The sequence below is a fragment of the Pimephales promelas genome, chromosome 10, assembly GCF_988280905.1.
Source record: "Pimephales promelas chromosome 10, fPimPro1.hap1.1, whole genome shotgun sequence".
Taxonomy (NCBI): domain Eukaryota; kingdom Metazoa; phylum Chordata; class Actinopteri; order Cypriniformes; family Leuciscidae; genus Pimephales; species Pimephales promelas.
The window spans coordinates 3,769,954-3,785,334 of record NC_142778.1 but is presented as its reverse complement, the minus strand read 5'-3'; the positions used below and the strand labels follow the sequence as shown (position 1 = coordinate 3,785,334).

Below are 15,381 nucleotides of genomic sequence, written 5' to 3'. Positions count from 1 at the left end.
TTTAGCTTACCTCAACGGCATCCAAGATGTAGGTGTCTTTGTTTCTGCAGTATTTTCAATTTTGATATTTTTATGTCAATCCGTTCTCATCTGTCAGTCATATAATGCAGGTCTATGGTCACCACCTCAAAGAGCATGCACAGAGAAGTCCAAATTAAACATGATTTAATGACTCGTAAATGTAAGTACACATTGATGGTCTAAGACACGAAAAGAGCGGTTTGTGTGAGAAAACGAACAGTATTTATATCGTTTTTACCTCTTGTAACAACAGCCACAAAGTGCCCAAGGCCTCAGATCACTTGGAGGTGGCTGTGATTACAAAAGGCAAAAACAATATAATTATTGTTCATATTCTCACACAAACCGCTCGGCCATCAATGTGTACTTACATTTACGAGTCATTAAATCATGTTTAATTTGGACTTCTCTGTGCATGCTCTTTGAGGTGGTGACCATAGACCTCCATTATATGACTGACAGACAAGAACGGTTTGACCTAAAAATATCAAAATTGAAAATACTGTGGAAACAAAGACACCTACATTGTGGATGCTCTTGAGGTAAGCTAAAACATATCGAAGATTAATTTCAAAGTGAACTATCCATTTATATCATAATCATAAACATGTCTATATTTATACACTACCTGTCAAAAGATATTTTGAAAGAAGTCTCTTATGCTCTCCAAGGCTGTTTATTAGATGGAAAATACAGTAAAAGCACTAATATTGTAAAATATTATTACAATATCAAATACCTGTTTTCTCTTTGATATTAAAATATAATTTATTCCTGTGACCCACTCCAGTCTTGAGTGTCACATGATCCTTCAAAATCACTCTAATATATATAAAAAAAAAAAAACGTCCAATTTTTGTGGAAACGGTGATATCATATTAGAATGATTTCTGAAGGATCATGTGACACTCAAGACTGGAGTAATGATGCTGAAAATTCATATGAATTATTCCAAACTTTTGACAGGTAGAGTATGTGTAAATATATAAATCTGCAATGGTCTGAACCTGGAGTGGGAATTTATTTCCCACATAATCACTGAAGTGGGCCATGGGCACAGCAAAATGAAGAGCTCATGGAGGTCCAAAAGTGTCAATGATTAAATGGAGACAGACCAAAGATGATGAAAACAGAGATTTTACCGACGATATAAAGAGGGTGGTGAGTATAAACACAGGACGTCCTTGCAGTGACCCTCATCGTCCATGGCAGTGTCCAGTCAAACACACACCCTCACAGACCACGTACATCAGCTGGGCTGGCTAGAGATCGGAAGAAGAATAAACAGGTTGGGTCCAGTTGAAACAGTAAAGTGTACAGTTTAAATAGTGGCCTTTCATTTATTCAATTAATATTATATTATCTGCAATATATATATATATATATATATTACCACCATACATGCACATTTAATACAATTAAGTGCACTTCTTTTTCCACAAGCATACTCTGAAAAGAGTTTGGTCACATTAAATGGGATGTAGAACATTGAAATAACCTACATTCAACAAAACAGTAAAATATGTAAAAACAATGTATAGTAGTTATTGTTTTTGTTCATTGAACTCATTTTTTAATATTTAATATTTTTTTATATATATTTTTATTGCAGAAAAGGTAGTGCAATGGAATTTGCGATAGCTATTCTTCTCTATTGTGACGTACATTCCAATAACATTTATAAAAATTAAGGGCGGGGCTCGTTGTGGTTTCCAATTGGTCGATCTCATGTGAGTGACAGGTTGCCCCGCCCTCGCGCGAGATGTCACTGACTTACTACAAGAGGGAGGACAACTAATTTTCAATAAAGATTATGAGACATGCATTGTGATGATGTGCATAGATACATCATCTTGGATAATTAGTACTGCAATACTCAATAAAAAACAAGAATTGTCTATTCGATTTAACGCTATTTATAACAGGACTGAAGCTGCCAGATCTGTGGATTATATACTGCCCTCTGGTGTAGCTAAAGTAATATGCCAAAGCCAGACAAAAGAAGATTTTTAAACTCGAATGAACTGAAACATTAGTAAAAGAGGCAGAACGTTTTAGCGTTAATAACATACTGCTAATACAAATACGCAAAATAATGATGGGTTTTGTATATTAGCTTGCGAATAACAATTTTAGAGTGAAATCCAACAAGTGTCTAAAGGCCAAAACAAAAATGCATTCACTTCGGCGTCAGCGTGATTAATAATGGTAATGGTCAGTGTACTAATTGTTTAATGATCTCACATCCTGATCCCGTATAAGTTATAACAGATAAGTTGTATACGTTACACTTCATTTTCATTGTGAATGGATGAAAAATAAAACCTGAAATAATGAGCAACACACCCTCTGCTCTCAGATTAAATGAGATGAGCCAAAAACGCTAATATAGTGTGTCATGATATATTATATAGATGTGTGAACCATTGTGTTACTTACATTATTTCCAATGTTTTAAGTTTGCATTTCTTTAAAATAATTCAAACTTTCCAGTTTCTCGGTCAAATCGACCGTGCTGGACATATGATAGTCAATTATGAATGACCTTGGAGACTTTGTTACCAGTGCTGGGATAAAAAAAAATGTTATAGAAATGATATCTTATTGTGTATTTATCAGAGAAAACTCACCGCCATCTTCCGCTCCTTCTTGCGCTCCACCTCCACAGGCGTTCACATCTTTTCCAACGGGATTATAACAAGTCCCGCCCCTGATACATCACTCTTTGTTATGGTTGGTCATGCTCTGTAAACGACATCTTTACGGTCCAATCGCAAACTACACATAACTCATTTTAACCAATCCTATACAAGGAGGCGTGGTTTGCTAAATACCGGTGGCAGAAAATAACGGACACAACATGGTCCACGAGAAATATCCATTTATGGAAATGCAGCCAATTTTAAAAATAGACATAAATAAATGCTCGGAATTAGCTGCGTTGACAAATAAAGTACCGAACGTTAAGTTTCTGTACAAAACTAAAATGAAAAAAGCTATTGAAATTGAATAGAGGAGAGTCGATCATGCAAACACATGAATACTTCAATAGAGTTTAAATATATTATTATAATTACCGTGTCAAAATATGAAATGACATCATATTTGTGAGTTAGAAAGGCACAAAGTCACAATCAGAATAATGAACATAGGCTATCATGCACATTTCACATTGCAAAATGGCACCACAATGGTTTTCTTTGTTCTGCGAAAAACGAAACAAAACTGTTGTAGGCTACTTATGATTTGACTTATTTCATGGCATTCATGTTAAACCTGTCATTTGAAATATCTCATGCCTTTATAAATGCATTGTTCATTGCATTATCCCAATCATTTTCCAGAAGCATCCATAGTAATTTTCAGCATCAGACAAAAGAATTGCATACATGTTCTTGCAAAGGCAAAAAATGATGCAATATTAATCAAACTCCACATTTGAACAATGTCAAATGACTTGAAAATAGAGAGTGATCACTTGTTTTTATGTTTATTTAAAATCGGTTTACATCTTAAAACATTACTCTCAAAGAAAAAGAAAGACCTTAAATGTAAAATGAACTGAATTTTAAACCCCTATTAAAAAAAGAACAGCCAATAAATTGTGCGCATTTTTGAAAACAAAAAAGTTCTAAAAGTTAAAAAAAAAAAAAAACAACTCACACATCCCTCATTATTGCTCACTATTCCTCTTTATAATGATGAATTTTCTGATATGAATCTTCTACATGGGCACTCTTGGCATTTTCACTTCCAGATATGTGACCTAATAATAATAAAAAGAAAACATCATCACAATTTCTAACCCAACAAGTCCAAACTAGCTAAAGCAGCCCAGTGATGCTGGCCAAATTATCTATATATATATAAAAAAATCTATAAAGACTACTTCAGATGTACAGGACAGCACAGCAATTATGAAATCACTTTAGAAAGAGAAAGCAGCTATGAACAAACTTTTAAAATCAACGGTAAAACGATTCCACCTGAGACACTACAGGTTCAATACATGTTAAAATGATCGATCAACAGGAAGGCATTTCTGTTACGAGGTATTGCATGTCATTTAGATGACATTTTGTGCAAAACATATGCAAAGAGTATTAAATTGTTATTATCATTATTGAAAAAACACGTTCTTCAACTCCCACCTCTTGTTTAGTGCACTTTTATCAAAAGTAAAAGTAGCTCATGGCAAGATGATCAGGGGAGGAGGTATTTAAGAGCCCAAAAATGGAGCATAGATCTATGCCCTGAATACCATACTTCAAATGCCATCAGCAGTGTGTGGCTCAGCACTCAACAGCGCCACCTGCAGTGTGAAGAACACAGCCTGGACTAGCACACCACTTTCCGGTTGGATCTGTGGTTAATGTCAGTGCTGTACTGAGAGTCCCAGTCTCTCTCGAACACTTCCTGCAGCTGCTCCTGCACTGTAGGACCTGCGGACTGAGCTGAAGTCTGGTTCACCACTAATGCAGAACCAGCCGTGTTCACGAAGTAGTCACCTGACCAGTTAGAGGTACCTGGAAAGTATGGAAGCACGTTATATTGAATATCTTTAATGCACTAACATTTAAATGAATCATTTGATACAATGCACTTGTTGTGTACATATATATATTTTTAATATTTAAAAATACCTGCATGTAATAATAACATCTAAAAATAGGGATGCACAGTATATCAGCCACCATATCGGTTTAAGAAAATGTGGCTGATGTATTAAAGCCGTTAAATAATGGATTATTTTTTGATCCAAGTAGGCCACATAGTACTTGGCAAGTAACAGATCATACAGGAAAATGAATTAAGATATGTAAAAACTAAAAAAAAAAAAAAAATGAGTCATACCTATATAAGCAACCTTATCTGTGACCATGTACTTGTTATGGTTGACTCTGGCAAAGGGAATTTTCTTCTGTCGAGGGTCAGATGGCACCGTAAAGATTTTCTGTGAGAAGGAAAAATAGTGTGTATTAGCTTATTGCAGTCATACACTACTGCTTTTCGATGTTGTACACCACACAGGGGTTCAGATTACACCTTTAGCTCCATTCATAAGTATTCGCATGCTTTTAAATGGAGCTAAAGGTAATTTGAACACGCGTGAGACAGGAAACACAAGTTTTGCATTAAAAAGTTCATGTATGGTGCGACCAATAGAAGATCAGATCACTAAGCCACTAATCGTGACCTTTCAGCTGAATGAAAAGAATGCAAACTTTAAATATGCAGGAATGCAGCGATAAAGTAAAGTGGAGTAGATTTCATGTATTTGAGAGTAGAAATCATGTGTCTAGTGTGACCTTTAAATCATCTAAAGAGACAGTAAGGGCTTTCACATTGTTATAAAAAAAATGGTACTGTTCTGTTTTCAACATTGAGCTTCTTGAGCTGCAAATCAGCATATTAGAATGATTTCTGAAGGATCATGTGACATGATGCTAAAAATACAGCTTTGATCCCAGGAATAAATTACAATATATTTTGTTTTTATCAAACTAATATTTTTATATTATTTTTGATCAAATAAATGCAGCTTTGGTGAGCTTTTCAAAAACATTACGAAATCTTACCAACCCCAAACTTTTGAACAGTAGTGTGTATGCAACGTGCGTTAATGCAATGCAACACAAGGTATGGTCTCTGACCGGCTGTGTAGTGAGTGTGTGTTACTTCAAACTCTTAGAGCAGCCCTGACGGCACTCACCACTTGAACGTCCAGCTTGTTCTCGTCCTGTAAGGAAGCGAGTGAGCGGAGGAACGGGAACATGATTGGGTTGGTGTTTTCCCAACAGCTGATCAGCAGACGCACACGAACCCTGCGCTCATAAGCCACACGCCGCAGCTGGGCATCGATATCTGTCCAGTACCTGCGGGAAAATCAGGTTGGCTGTTACGTGAAAGTTAGGGACATTTAACAGTCATACAACTCCATGCAGACTGAGACCATTTCACTGCTGTTCCTTTAAGACTTTTATGTGAATCACTGAGTCCTTAAAGCTTCACTCTGACTGGGAGAACCGAGAGAAAGCAGTGTTGCGGGAGGGTTATTATCATTCACTAATCCTAAAGCAAAAACCCTAAGAAAACAATTTATCACTTGAAATATAAAAATGACCCCCATGTCATCCAAGATGTCCATGTCTTTCTTTCTTCAGTCGAAAAGAATAAGGTTTTTGATGAAAATAATGAATAAAAAAAATTAATAAAGCACAAATGGTCGCCTTGCTCTGTTCTGTGATGCGCGTTCGTGACTCTCCTGTTTGAACTCGTTCATCAAAATGAACAGATCTTTTTTCGAGTCATTTCGTTAGTTGAATGAACCAAATGACTCGAAAAAAGATTTGTTCATTTTGATGAACGAGTTGGAACACGAGCGTCACGAACCCGCATCACAGAACAGAGCAAGGCGACCATCTGAGCTTATAAAACTTAAACTTTTTTATTTATTTTTTAAATGAGCGATCGTTTCACTTGATAAGACCCTTATTCATCGTCTGGAATCGTTTAAAGCCCTTTGAACAGTTTGCAGTTTGCTCTGAAACTGTCTTGGACCTTGAACCGTTTGGTTCCCATTGAAGTCCATTATATGGAGAAAATCCTGGAATGTTTTCATCAAAAACCTTAATTTCTTTTCGACTGAAGAAATAAAGACATGGACATCTTGGATGACCTGGGGGTGAGTAAATTATCAGCAAAAGTTTTTTTATAAGTGAACTACTCCTTTAACTGAGATGAAAAAAATATATAAACAGCAAGTGGTCAAGGCAACATTTCTCAGTTTCATTTAGTGCTATTTTTTTAATTTTGGAATTAGATTGTTTATTTTTTACATTTTCATTGTAATTACAGTCAACGGTTTGAAACTGTGTTGCATAGAAATGTTTTTTATAAATTGTATTTTTTATTTTATTGTAGTTGATGTACTAAATAACATGAGGTTAATGAAAATGGGAATCTAGCTGAAATAAAATATGTTTTTCTTATTGCATATTATTTTTATTCATTTTTCATTTCATTTTATTTCCAGTAAAGAAAATGTCTATTTTTATGGTTTTAGTTTCAGTTATTACAATAACCCTGGTTTTAAGGTTGAAGTACTAAAATAAATAAAAAACTTAATAAAGATTATATAGGCATATTTAAACAACAAAACAACAACAAAAATTAATAAAATTGAGAAAAACGCAACAAAACGTCTAAAACTTCAACTAAGATTTAAATGAAAACTGATTTTTTTTTTAAACAAAATCTATAAAGGTATATCAATGATACTGGAATAACACGGTCACAGTTTTTAGGTTTATAGACTGGGGAGGAAATGAGTTCCCTCATGAAATGAATCCTAGAATTACTGATTCAAAAAGCCTATGATGTGCACATTTCAAAATGAAGATAGGCTGGTTGGTTATGAAACATGCGCAAAGAGGAAGTGGAGAATATTTTATAGACCTCTTGTGGCTGGAGAACTCCATCGTGGGAAGATAATTCATCACAGCGATGTAGACAAACTGCTGGGCGTCAGCGATCACACTGAGGACGGACTGCAAGTCAGAAGTCCTGCCCTCCGCACACAATGAAGGAGGAGAGCTCTGTGTGACAGAAGAACAGACAGTCCTTTAACTTCCTCTATCCTGACTCAAAACAGCCAAAGAAAACTGCAACCAGAACAAGGAACAATACAAGCCACAAAAATTCCAATGACAGCGTTAAAATCATATTTGACTTTGCTTTATTCCCTTTTATGGCTGAGCCGATTTTATTCGGGGTGAGGGTTTTCTCTTACTGATAGGTAGACACTGGCATCAGTCCCGTTGAGTGACAGCTGCATCGGTGTGTCCTTATTGTACAGGGTGGAGTAGTTGCTGGGCCAGGGTGCGGGAACGGTCTCGGTCTGGTTCAGGTACCAATAAGCCTCGAAGATCTTCCCAAGATCCTCAGCAAGACAGCTGCAGTCATACACAACTGCACCCAACTCCTTCACCTGAGCAGAGCGAACATATACAACATCACGAAGACGTGAAATATAAGTGTAAATGCTTATAGCTTAGCAAAATGTACTAGCACATCTTTCCTCCTGTATTACAATGTTGTCATTCATAACCATTCAAAAGTTTCATGCTTTTAAAGACATCTTACGCTCACCAATTTATTTAATAAAAAATACAGTAATATTGTGAAATATTATTACAATTTAAAATAGCTGTTTTCTATTTGAATATATTATAAAACGTGATTTATTCTTGTTCATTTTTAGCATAATTTGTCCAGTCTCCAGTGTCACATGATCCTTCCGAAATCAATTTTAATTGGGCTGTGAAACGATTAATCGCGATTAAACGCATCCAAAATAAAAGTTTGTGTTTACATAATATATGCGTGTGTAGTGTGTATAATTATTTTGAATATATAAATACACACACATGCATGTATACATTTAAAAAATATTTGCATGTATATACTTTATACAAAATTAATATTATATATAAATATTTTATATATTAATAACACATTTTTCTTAAATATATACATGTATATGTGTGTATTTATACAGTATATACAAAATAATTATACACACTACACACACATATATTATGTAATTACAAACTTTGATTTTGGATGCGATTAATCGTTTCACAGCCCTAAATTTTATTATGCTTGATTTCAGCTCAAGAAACACTTCTTCATATAAATATTGAAAACAGTTTTGATGCTTTATGTTTCTGTGGATTAAAAAGTAAAAAAACAACAACATTATTTGTTTGAAATATAACTATTTTGTAACATTATAAATGTTTTTACTATCACTTTTGATCAATTTAATGCATCTTTGTTGCATAAAAATATACATTTTACTGATCCCAAAGTTTTGAACAGTAATGTAAATTTATCTATTACAATACTGCGTACGTGTGGGCGATATGAGCAACATTTTTACGATGACGATACACACTACACACTACGATACACACTAGTTGCTGTTTGGATTTAAATAGTCTAACACAGGATCATTATTGCAGTGATTATTATGTTTCTAGCATGTTATATGTTTGGCAACAGTTCTTTTAACCATAACTGATGGAGTGTGTAGATTTTAATTTCTAAAACAACCATGTAGGAAGACACACTCTGGGCATATTCCATGAAAACAATGTCAAGATTCATCAGACTCAAATTGTGAAAGCAAGGTTGGGAGAATGAAGAATCAATTTCACACATGAATTGGCTCCTCTCAGTCCAGATCTTAAATTCATTGAAAGTGCTGGAGAGGTGCATAAATCTTTGGTCAAGATCTAACATAACATGCTAGAAACATAAATCAGTGCAATGATCCAATCAATGGCACTTAAGCACTAGTTTTTTTGCACCATTCAAATTTCATAATTCTCATCCACATTTTCAATATCACAAAAAACGAGTATATCGTCCACCCCTATTACTGTGTACGGGTCATGTATGAGTAGGCGGGGAAACGCACATTCCCCAAACACTGATCTCAAACCATGTTGCATTTAAAGGTTTTAGGCAAGCAACCCATGAAAAACTGACTGACCTGTGTTAGTGACCTCCAGTCCATATTTGCACTCCCTATGTAAACATGCTTTTTATCCACGATCCAGAATTTAGTATGCAGGACACCTGTCGTCAGCTCTCGCATGTTCACCATGCGCACATCAGCTCCTGTGGAAAACAACACTCTGAGGTTTCTTATAATGTTCACACTCCTGTGCTGAGGTATTTGAGTGGCTGTTAAATACCTCAATGTTACGTTGACTTACCGGAAGCGATCAGGAAATTAACGTCATCCAGAGGTTTTTTCTCTGACGGTTTATCGACTGCAATTCGGACAGACACTTTCCCCGAGAGCTGCCCCAATTCCTGCAGAATCTGCTCACCCTAAGAACAAAACTTGGGTAAAGACCATGTCACACCAAGCCAACGTGAAAGAACTAGCGGCGATGAAAGCTGACAGTGTTGTCGGCTCATCTCGTCTAAATCAGCAGGTATCAATATATATTTGTCATTCAAAAAGTATCCGTAACTAGGACTACAGATATATAAACCTTAAAGGGATAGTTCATTTTGAAATTAATATTTGGTATGGTTTAGCTTACCTCAAGGGCATCCAAGATGTAGGTGTCTTTGTTTCCGCAGTATTTTCAATTTTAATAGTTTTAGGTCAAACCGTTCTCATCTGTCAGTCATATAATGGAGGTCTATGGTCACCACCTCAAAGAGCATGCACAGAGAAGTCCAAATTAAACATGATCTAATGACTCGTAAATGTAAGTACACATTGATGGCCTAAGACACAAAACGAGCGGTTTGTGTGAGAAAACGAACAGTATTTATATCGTTTTTACCTCTTGTAACAACAGCCACGTCCAAGTGATCTGAGGGCGCAAGAGGTAAAACGATAAAAATACTGTTCGTTTTCTCACAAACTACTCGTTTCGTGTCTTAGACCATCAATGTGTACTTACATTTACGAGTCATTAAATCATGTTTAATTTGGACTTCTCTGTGCATGCTCTTTGAGGTGGTGACCATAGACCTGCATTATATGACTGACAGACAAGAACGGTTTGACCTAAAAATATCAAAATTCAAAATACTGCGGAAACAAAGACACCTACATCTTGGATGCCCTTGAGGTAAGCTAAAACATACCAAAAATTTATTTCAAAGTGAACTATCCCCTTATAATTTTTTTGGGCTTTTTTTGCGTGCTTTTATCACTTTAGCTTTTATTCTCGTTCGCTAAGCTGAACAGCCAATCAAAGTTCTGTGTCTTAACGACAGCGCAGACACTGACGGACACTGACTTGGTATATCAGGGCCTTAAGACGCCACTAAAAAGCCTATTATTAAGTGAGAATTCAGTAAACTTAACATCCAAACCTGATTAGCTGTGGCCTCGTGTGTGTGTGTGTCTCTATTGGTAAGAGTCCAGTAGAAGGAGGCGATGTCCAGACTGGTTTGCGCGCCAGATATAAGGTTGAGCCAGGCCTCATATATAGACGGGTGAGTGGTAGAGGAGTTAAACACCAGGCCCTCGGGGATACTCTCCACTAAAACAATCCTGTAGATGACACATATAAACTATAGTTAGCCACAAATTCAGACTTCATTAAAGGTGCAGATGTGAAACCGTGTGCTACGGTTAACCACATATACCAATGGACCACTAAAACCCTCCAAATAAAACACATATGTGGCACAGAATAATAAAGTCTACCTGCAGGGATCAGTGCAGGTTTCTCTGGTGAGAAGATGCTTCTGCTGTCCAGATGCTTTAGAGGAGGAGGATGATGATGTTGCCATCGGAACAAGCAGGGATTGGAGTGACAGGAGTATCAACAAGACTGTGGTTAAACAGGTGAGGATGATCAGACACCTGTAATACTAAACACAGAGATGGAATATGTTCAAAACGCCTGGGCAATTATAGACATATGAGGGATAATGTACAGTTAACTGGCCATTATTAACAAAACAAACAATTTATGATGACCATTTGTCCATCATCCTGCTGATTAAACAGATTTTTTACCAAATAAATAGACATTTTATCAAAACAATGAGTGAAACATGAGGTACAATGTAATTAACAGTTGTTATACACAGTGTTCCAGTACCAAATTTGTTATTGGACAGATGTTATTAGAGATTGTTATTATTAGACTGGTATTGTTATTATACAGTTATTAGAGATTGTACATACATCACTGGATATTTAGCCCTGAACCGTAGCTATTTGGCCTGGAGTAGTAACAATGGAATTATTCACATCTTTTAGATATTTTTTTTATGTGAAAGTTTCTCTCTTTCACTATCATTTGTATAATAAGCTAAATTACTTAAACACAGCAAACATTATCATGCATTTGGGCCAGACTGCTGCCATCTGGTGAAAGTTCTAGATTGTAAGCTTAGAAAATACAAATTTGGATATTTGTTTAAACATTATCGAACTATTATTTGTCAAACTTTGCCATACATTATTTTATTTTACATCATTTTTAAAAATGTAATATAATATTTCACATTTTACAGTCACAGACTATCATTCATTTCTCTCTCTGTCTGTGTGTGAATCTTTTTCACTTTATAGTCTTACTCCTTTATTTCTGTGTGTGTTTGATCAACATTTTTATATTAATTTTATTCAACACATTTTCCCATTCATTTTAACGGACAATTTTCACCCCGAACACCCAAACTTTGACTTTTTTTATGGTCACTTGTATTCTGTTGCTTTAAATGCTCTTAAAAGCAACCGATTACACGTTTGAGCTTCAGCAAGAACAAATGAGGTTCATTCTCGTGCGTCGTCAAGCGACCCATTAGGAAAGATTGATTTATTTGTTACCTTTTGTGAGCCATGATGTGCTTCTCCTCTGCTTAGCTCCACATCCACCATCTGGAGCAAAACATGAAAACAAAAGGAATTGTAGTTAAGTTTGTACATTAATTTATAAATAACAACCAATAGCTAATCCAAAAACAATAATTGAATTTAAAAGGAGTAGTTAACTTTTAAAAAAACTTTTGCTGACAATTTACTCACCCCCGTGTCATCCAAGATGTCATGTCTTTCTTTCTTCAGTCGAAAATAAATTAAGGTTTTTGATGAAAACATTCCAGGATTTTCTCCATATAATGGACTTCAATGGGAACCTCTTTTTTTTTTTTTTTTTAAATGAGCGCTCGTTTTGCTTGATAAGACCCTTATTCATCGTCTGGAATCGTTTAAAGCCCTTTGAAGCTGCACTGAAACTCTCATTTGGACCTTGAACCGTTTGGTTCCCATTGAAGTCCATTATAAGGAGAAAAATCCTGGAAAAACCTTCATTTCTTTTCGACTGAGGCAAGAATGACATGGATATCTTGGATGACATGGGGGTGAGTAAATTATCAGCAAAAGTTTTTTTTTTGCAAAAGTGAACTACTCCTTTAAGGTGTGGAAGAATCACAATCAATTTTAAAGCATTTAAATGAAGGCATAAATAAGCATGGAATGCATAACCTACCTTTTCGTATGGTATGTCTGACTTCATTGCGTCTAGGAGGTTCACCAGCACTTTAGGAGGAAATACAAATCCTAAAACATATGAGATGAGTCAGTCTTGCTCGAGGGAACCTGTTCATGTGAGCATGTAGGCTGGGTTGTGTATGTGTTTGTGCACGTCTGTGTATGTCACCATTCACTCCCTTTCCGAGCATTTCTATAGACACAGGGCTTTTGCCAGTTCATTATACAGAAAGAGCCAGACGTCAGCATTAGTGGCTACACTGAACAGCCAAATGACTGACACATGAGTCTTGATGAGCTTGGCAAATCTTTCACACGAAACTGGCACTCTTGGATATCATCTGACTTAAAAGTGGAAGTGTTTTTGAAGATGTAGAGAAAATGAAGAAATGCAGATGCTGTGCAGGTTATGAGAATCATGAGCACAGGGTCACGTGACTGAGGTTCCTGATAGTAACGTGATCTAGATGGGGTGTTTTCTGCTGTAGTTTGAGTAAAAAATGTCTGCCATTTCATATAATGTACACATTACTTTTGAAACGCTTCATCAAGTCTAATTTATTTTCACTTTCCATTTTAATGGTTAAACCTATGAAACCAAGTGTATAGAATAATTTTGAAGGCCCCAGCATGGTAAAAACTTTGGTGAAAAACCTGTTTTTCACCATTTTTTTCAGTCTTCTGATTGATACTTTTTTTTTTTAACAAGTAAGGGACTTTCAGTATAACTGTCCACCTTCAGGCCATGGTTCACGTGTATTTTTGCTGTGAAAACTTTAATAGTAACATGTTAACTAATGAAACCGTATTGTAAAGTGTTACCACTTTAATGATTTTTATAAAACAAATATTGTTATTCAAATTTTACTAAACATTTACTAGACTACAGGCACTTAGGTTGATTATCCATACCTCATTTTTTTATTTATTTTGAAAACATATGTAAAAATATAATTATGAAATATGATACATGTTTTTGATTAAGAATCTTTATGTGTTTCTCTCCATCATCATTACATTACATTATATGTTTAGTGAGCTTTGACCATAAAACTAACTATTTAAATATCATCTTACCGAGACATATTTTCGGGAGATGTAACGTTACTGTAAACTAATATTTATAATGCATTGTATGCAAGTAGTCTGCAATACTGATTTGCATTATAAGCTATCAGAAATTAATTTTAGTTTTTGGACGTATAATTAAACGTCATCTGCACTAACTTGCAATTGTTTCACCCGTCTAGAAAATGCCGCCTAGATAGGAAGCTCATAGGGTTTGAGCCACAGCCATATGGTCTATTTTGTGGATCTACATCTAGTAAAGAACACATTAGTAGATGTTGCATGTATAACCTGTCAACAAAGCTGAAGTTGAATAGTTGTAAAGACAAGGGAAAGGAAATGAAGGACATACCTGTGATCTAACAGCTCACAAAGCAAACCATCCCGTCTGAGGCGCAGCGGTATCTCAGCTATCAATGAGCTCGGTCTACAGAGGAAAACAAGTGCTCTCTGTTCAAAACAACGAGGAGTAATCGGCGTAAACAATGAGTACACTTCACTGTTTGCAAAGTACACTAGTCAGCAGCCCTGCTCGAGCTCACTGTCAGTGTGTCACGTGATCACATTTCAAGTAACCTATGGGGGAACGCCATGAGAGTGACGTAGGCTGTAGAAATTTATTTCAGTGTGTTTGTTACCACGATTTATTTATTTTGCTGAAAACGCCACCAGAAACAACAGGAGAACATCTTATTGTTATTTTTGCGTATTATATTATTAATTTCATCGCTCTCTGGCCATTGTGTGAATTTAATTTGGAATATGAATCACATGGTTTTATGCACGTTAGTAGCCCTAGTTATATTTTAAGTAGGCATACATAGCTAAACTGAGCTAAGTATTAATTTTAGCTTTTTTTCCAGTATAATCCCAATATATTTTTTTGACATTAAGAACATCTTTAGTTTGTAACGTTACGTTTCCTGAAAAAACAACAACACTATTTATTATTCGTTATTCTACGCAGTTCAACAACGTTTACGTCTTTAATTTGCGATTATAAAGCGGATAGTTCCAATCATTGATTCTGATTGGTCAATAGCTGTGCTTTATTCATGATAAAACACGGCTATGACCGCTTCACCCAACGGTTAGGGTTATATCTCACTGCGCAATAACACTGCAGTTCCTATGTTGTTTTTATATTACACATTGAAACGTTGCTGTTCACGGTCAGGGACTATTTTTTTTTTCTAGCGGAGGGAAGGCTTTTAGTGATTTTACTTCATGAAAGTTGCACTAATCCGTTT

The 15,381-nt window shown here is 35.6% G+C and overlaps 2 protein-coding genes and 1 long non-coding RNA gene across 6 annotated transcripts in view; 1 reads left to right on the top strand and 2 right to left on the bottom strand.

The window, feature by feature from the left end:
* Positions 1-2,774, bottom strand: part of prx (periaxin) — a 34,463-nt gene extending 31,689 nt beyond the window's left edge. For 2 of the 4 annotated variants that reach the window (XM_089135278.1, XM_089135281.1), the window contains exons 1-2: positions 2,652-2,774; positions 1,164-1,283 (exon numbers count right to left, since the gene is read on the bottom strand). The gene's annotated coding sequence lies outside the window, so the exon portion shown is untranslated. The other 2 variants (XM_089135279.1, XM_089135280.1) reach the window with 2 other exon arrangements.
* The window catches only part of LOC148977284 (uncharacterized), a 155,620-nt gene that overhangs the window by 39,709 nt on the left and 100,530 nt on the right, over positions 1-15,381 (top strand). The gene's annotated exons all lie outside the window — the stretch shown is intronic.
* pld3 (phospholipase D family member 3) lies at positions 3,496-14,689 on the bottom strand. The gene is made up of 12 exons (XM_039647628.2): positions 14,484-14,689; positions 13,062-13,132; positions 12,401-12,451; positions 11,267-11,433; positions 10,930-11,110; positions 9,807-9,924; positions 9,581-9,708; positions 7,814-8,011; positions 7,480-7,619; positions 5,735-5,897; positions 4,876-4,975; positions 3,496-4,547 (listed from the first exon to the last, which is right to left on the bottom strand). Exons 2-12 carry the CDS (start codon positions 13,086-13,088, stop codon positions 4,360-4,362), a joined length of 1,461 nt encoding a protein of 486 aa, XP_039503562.2. The 5' UTR covers positions 13,089-13,132; positions 14,484-14,689; the 3' UTR covers positions 3,496-4,359.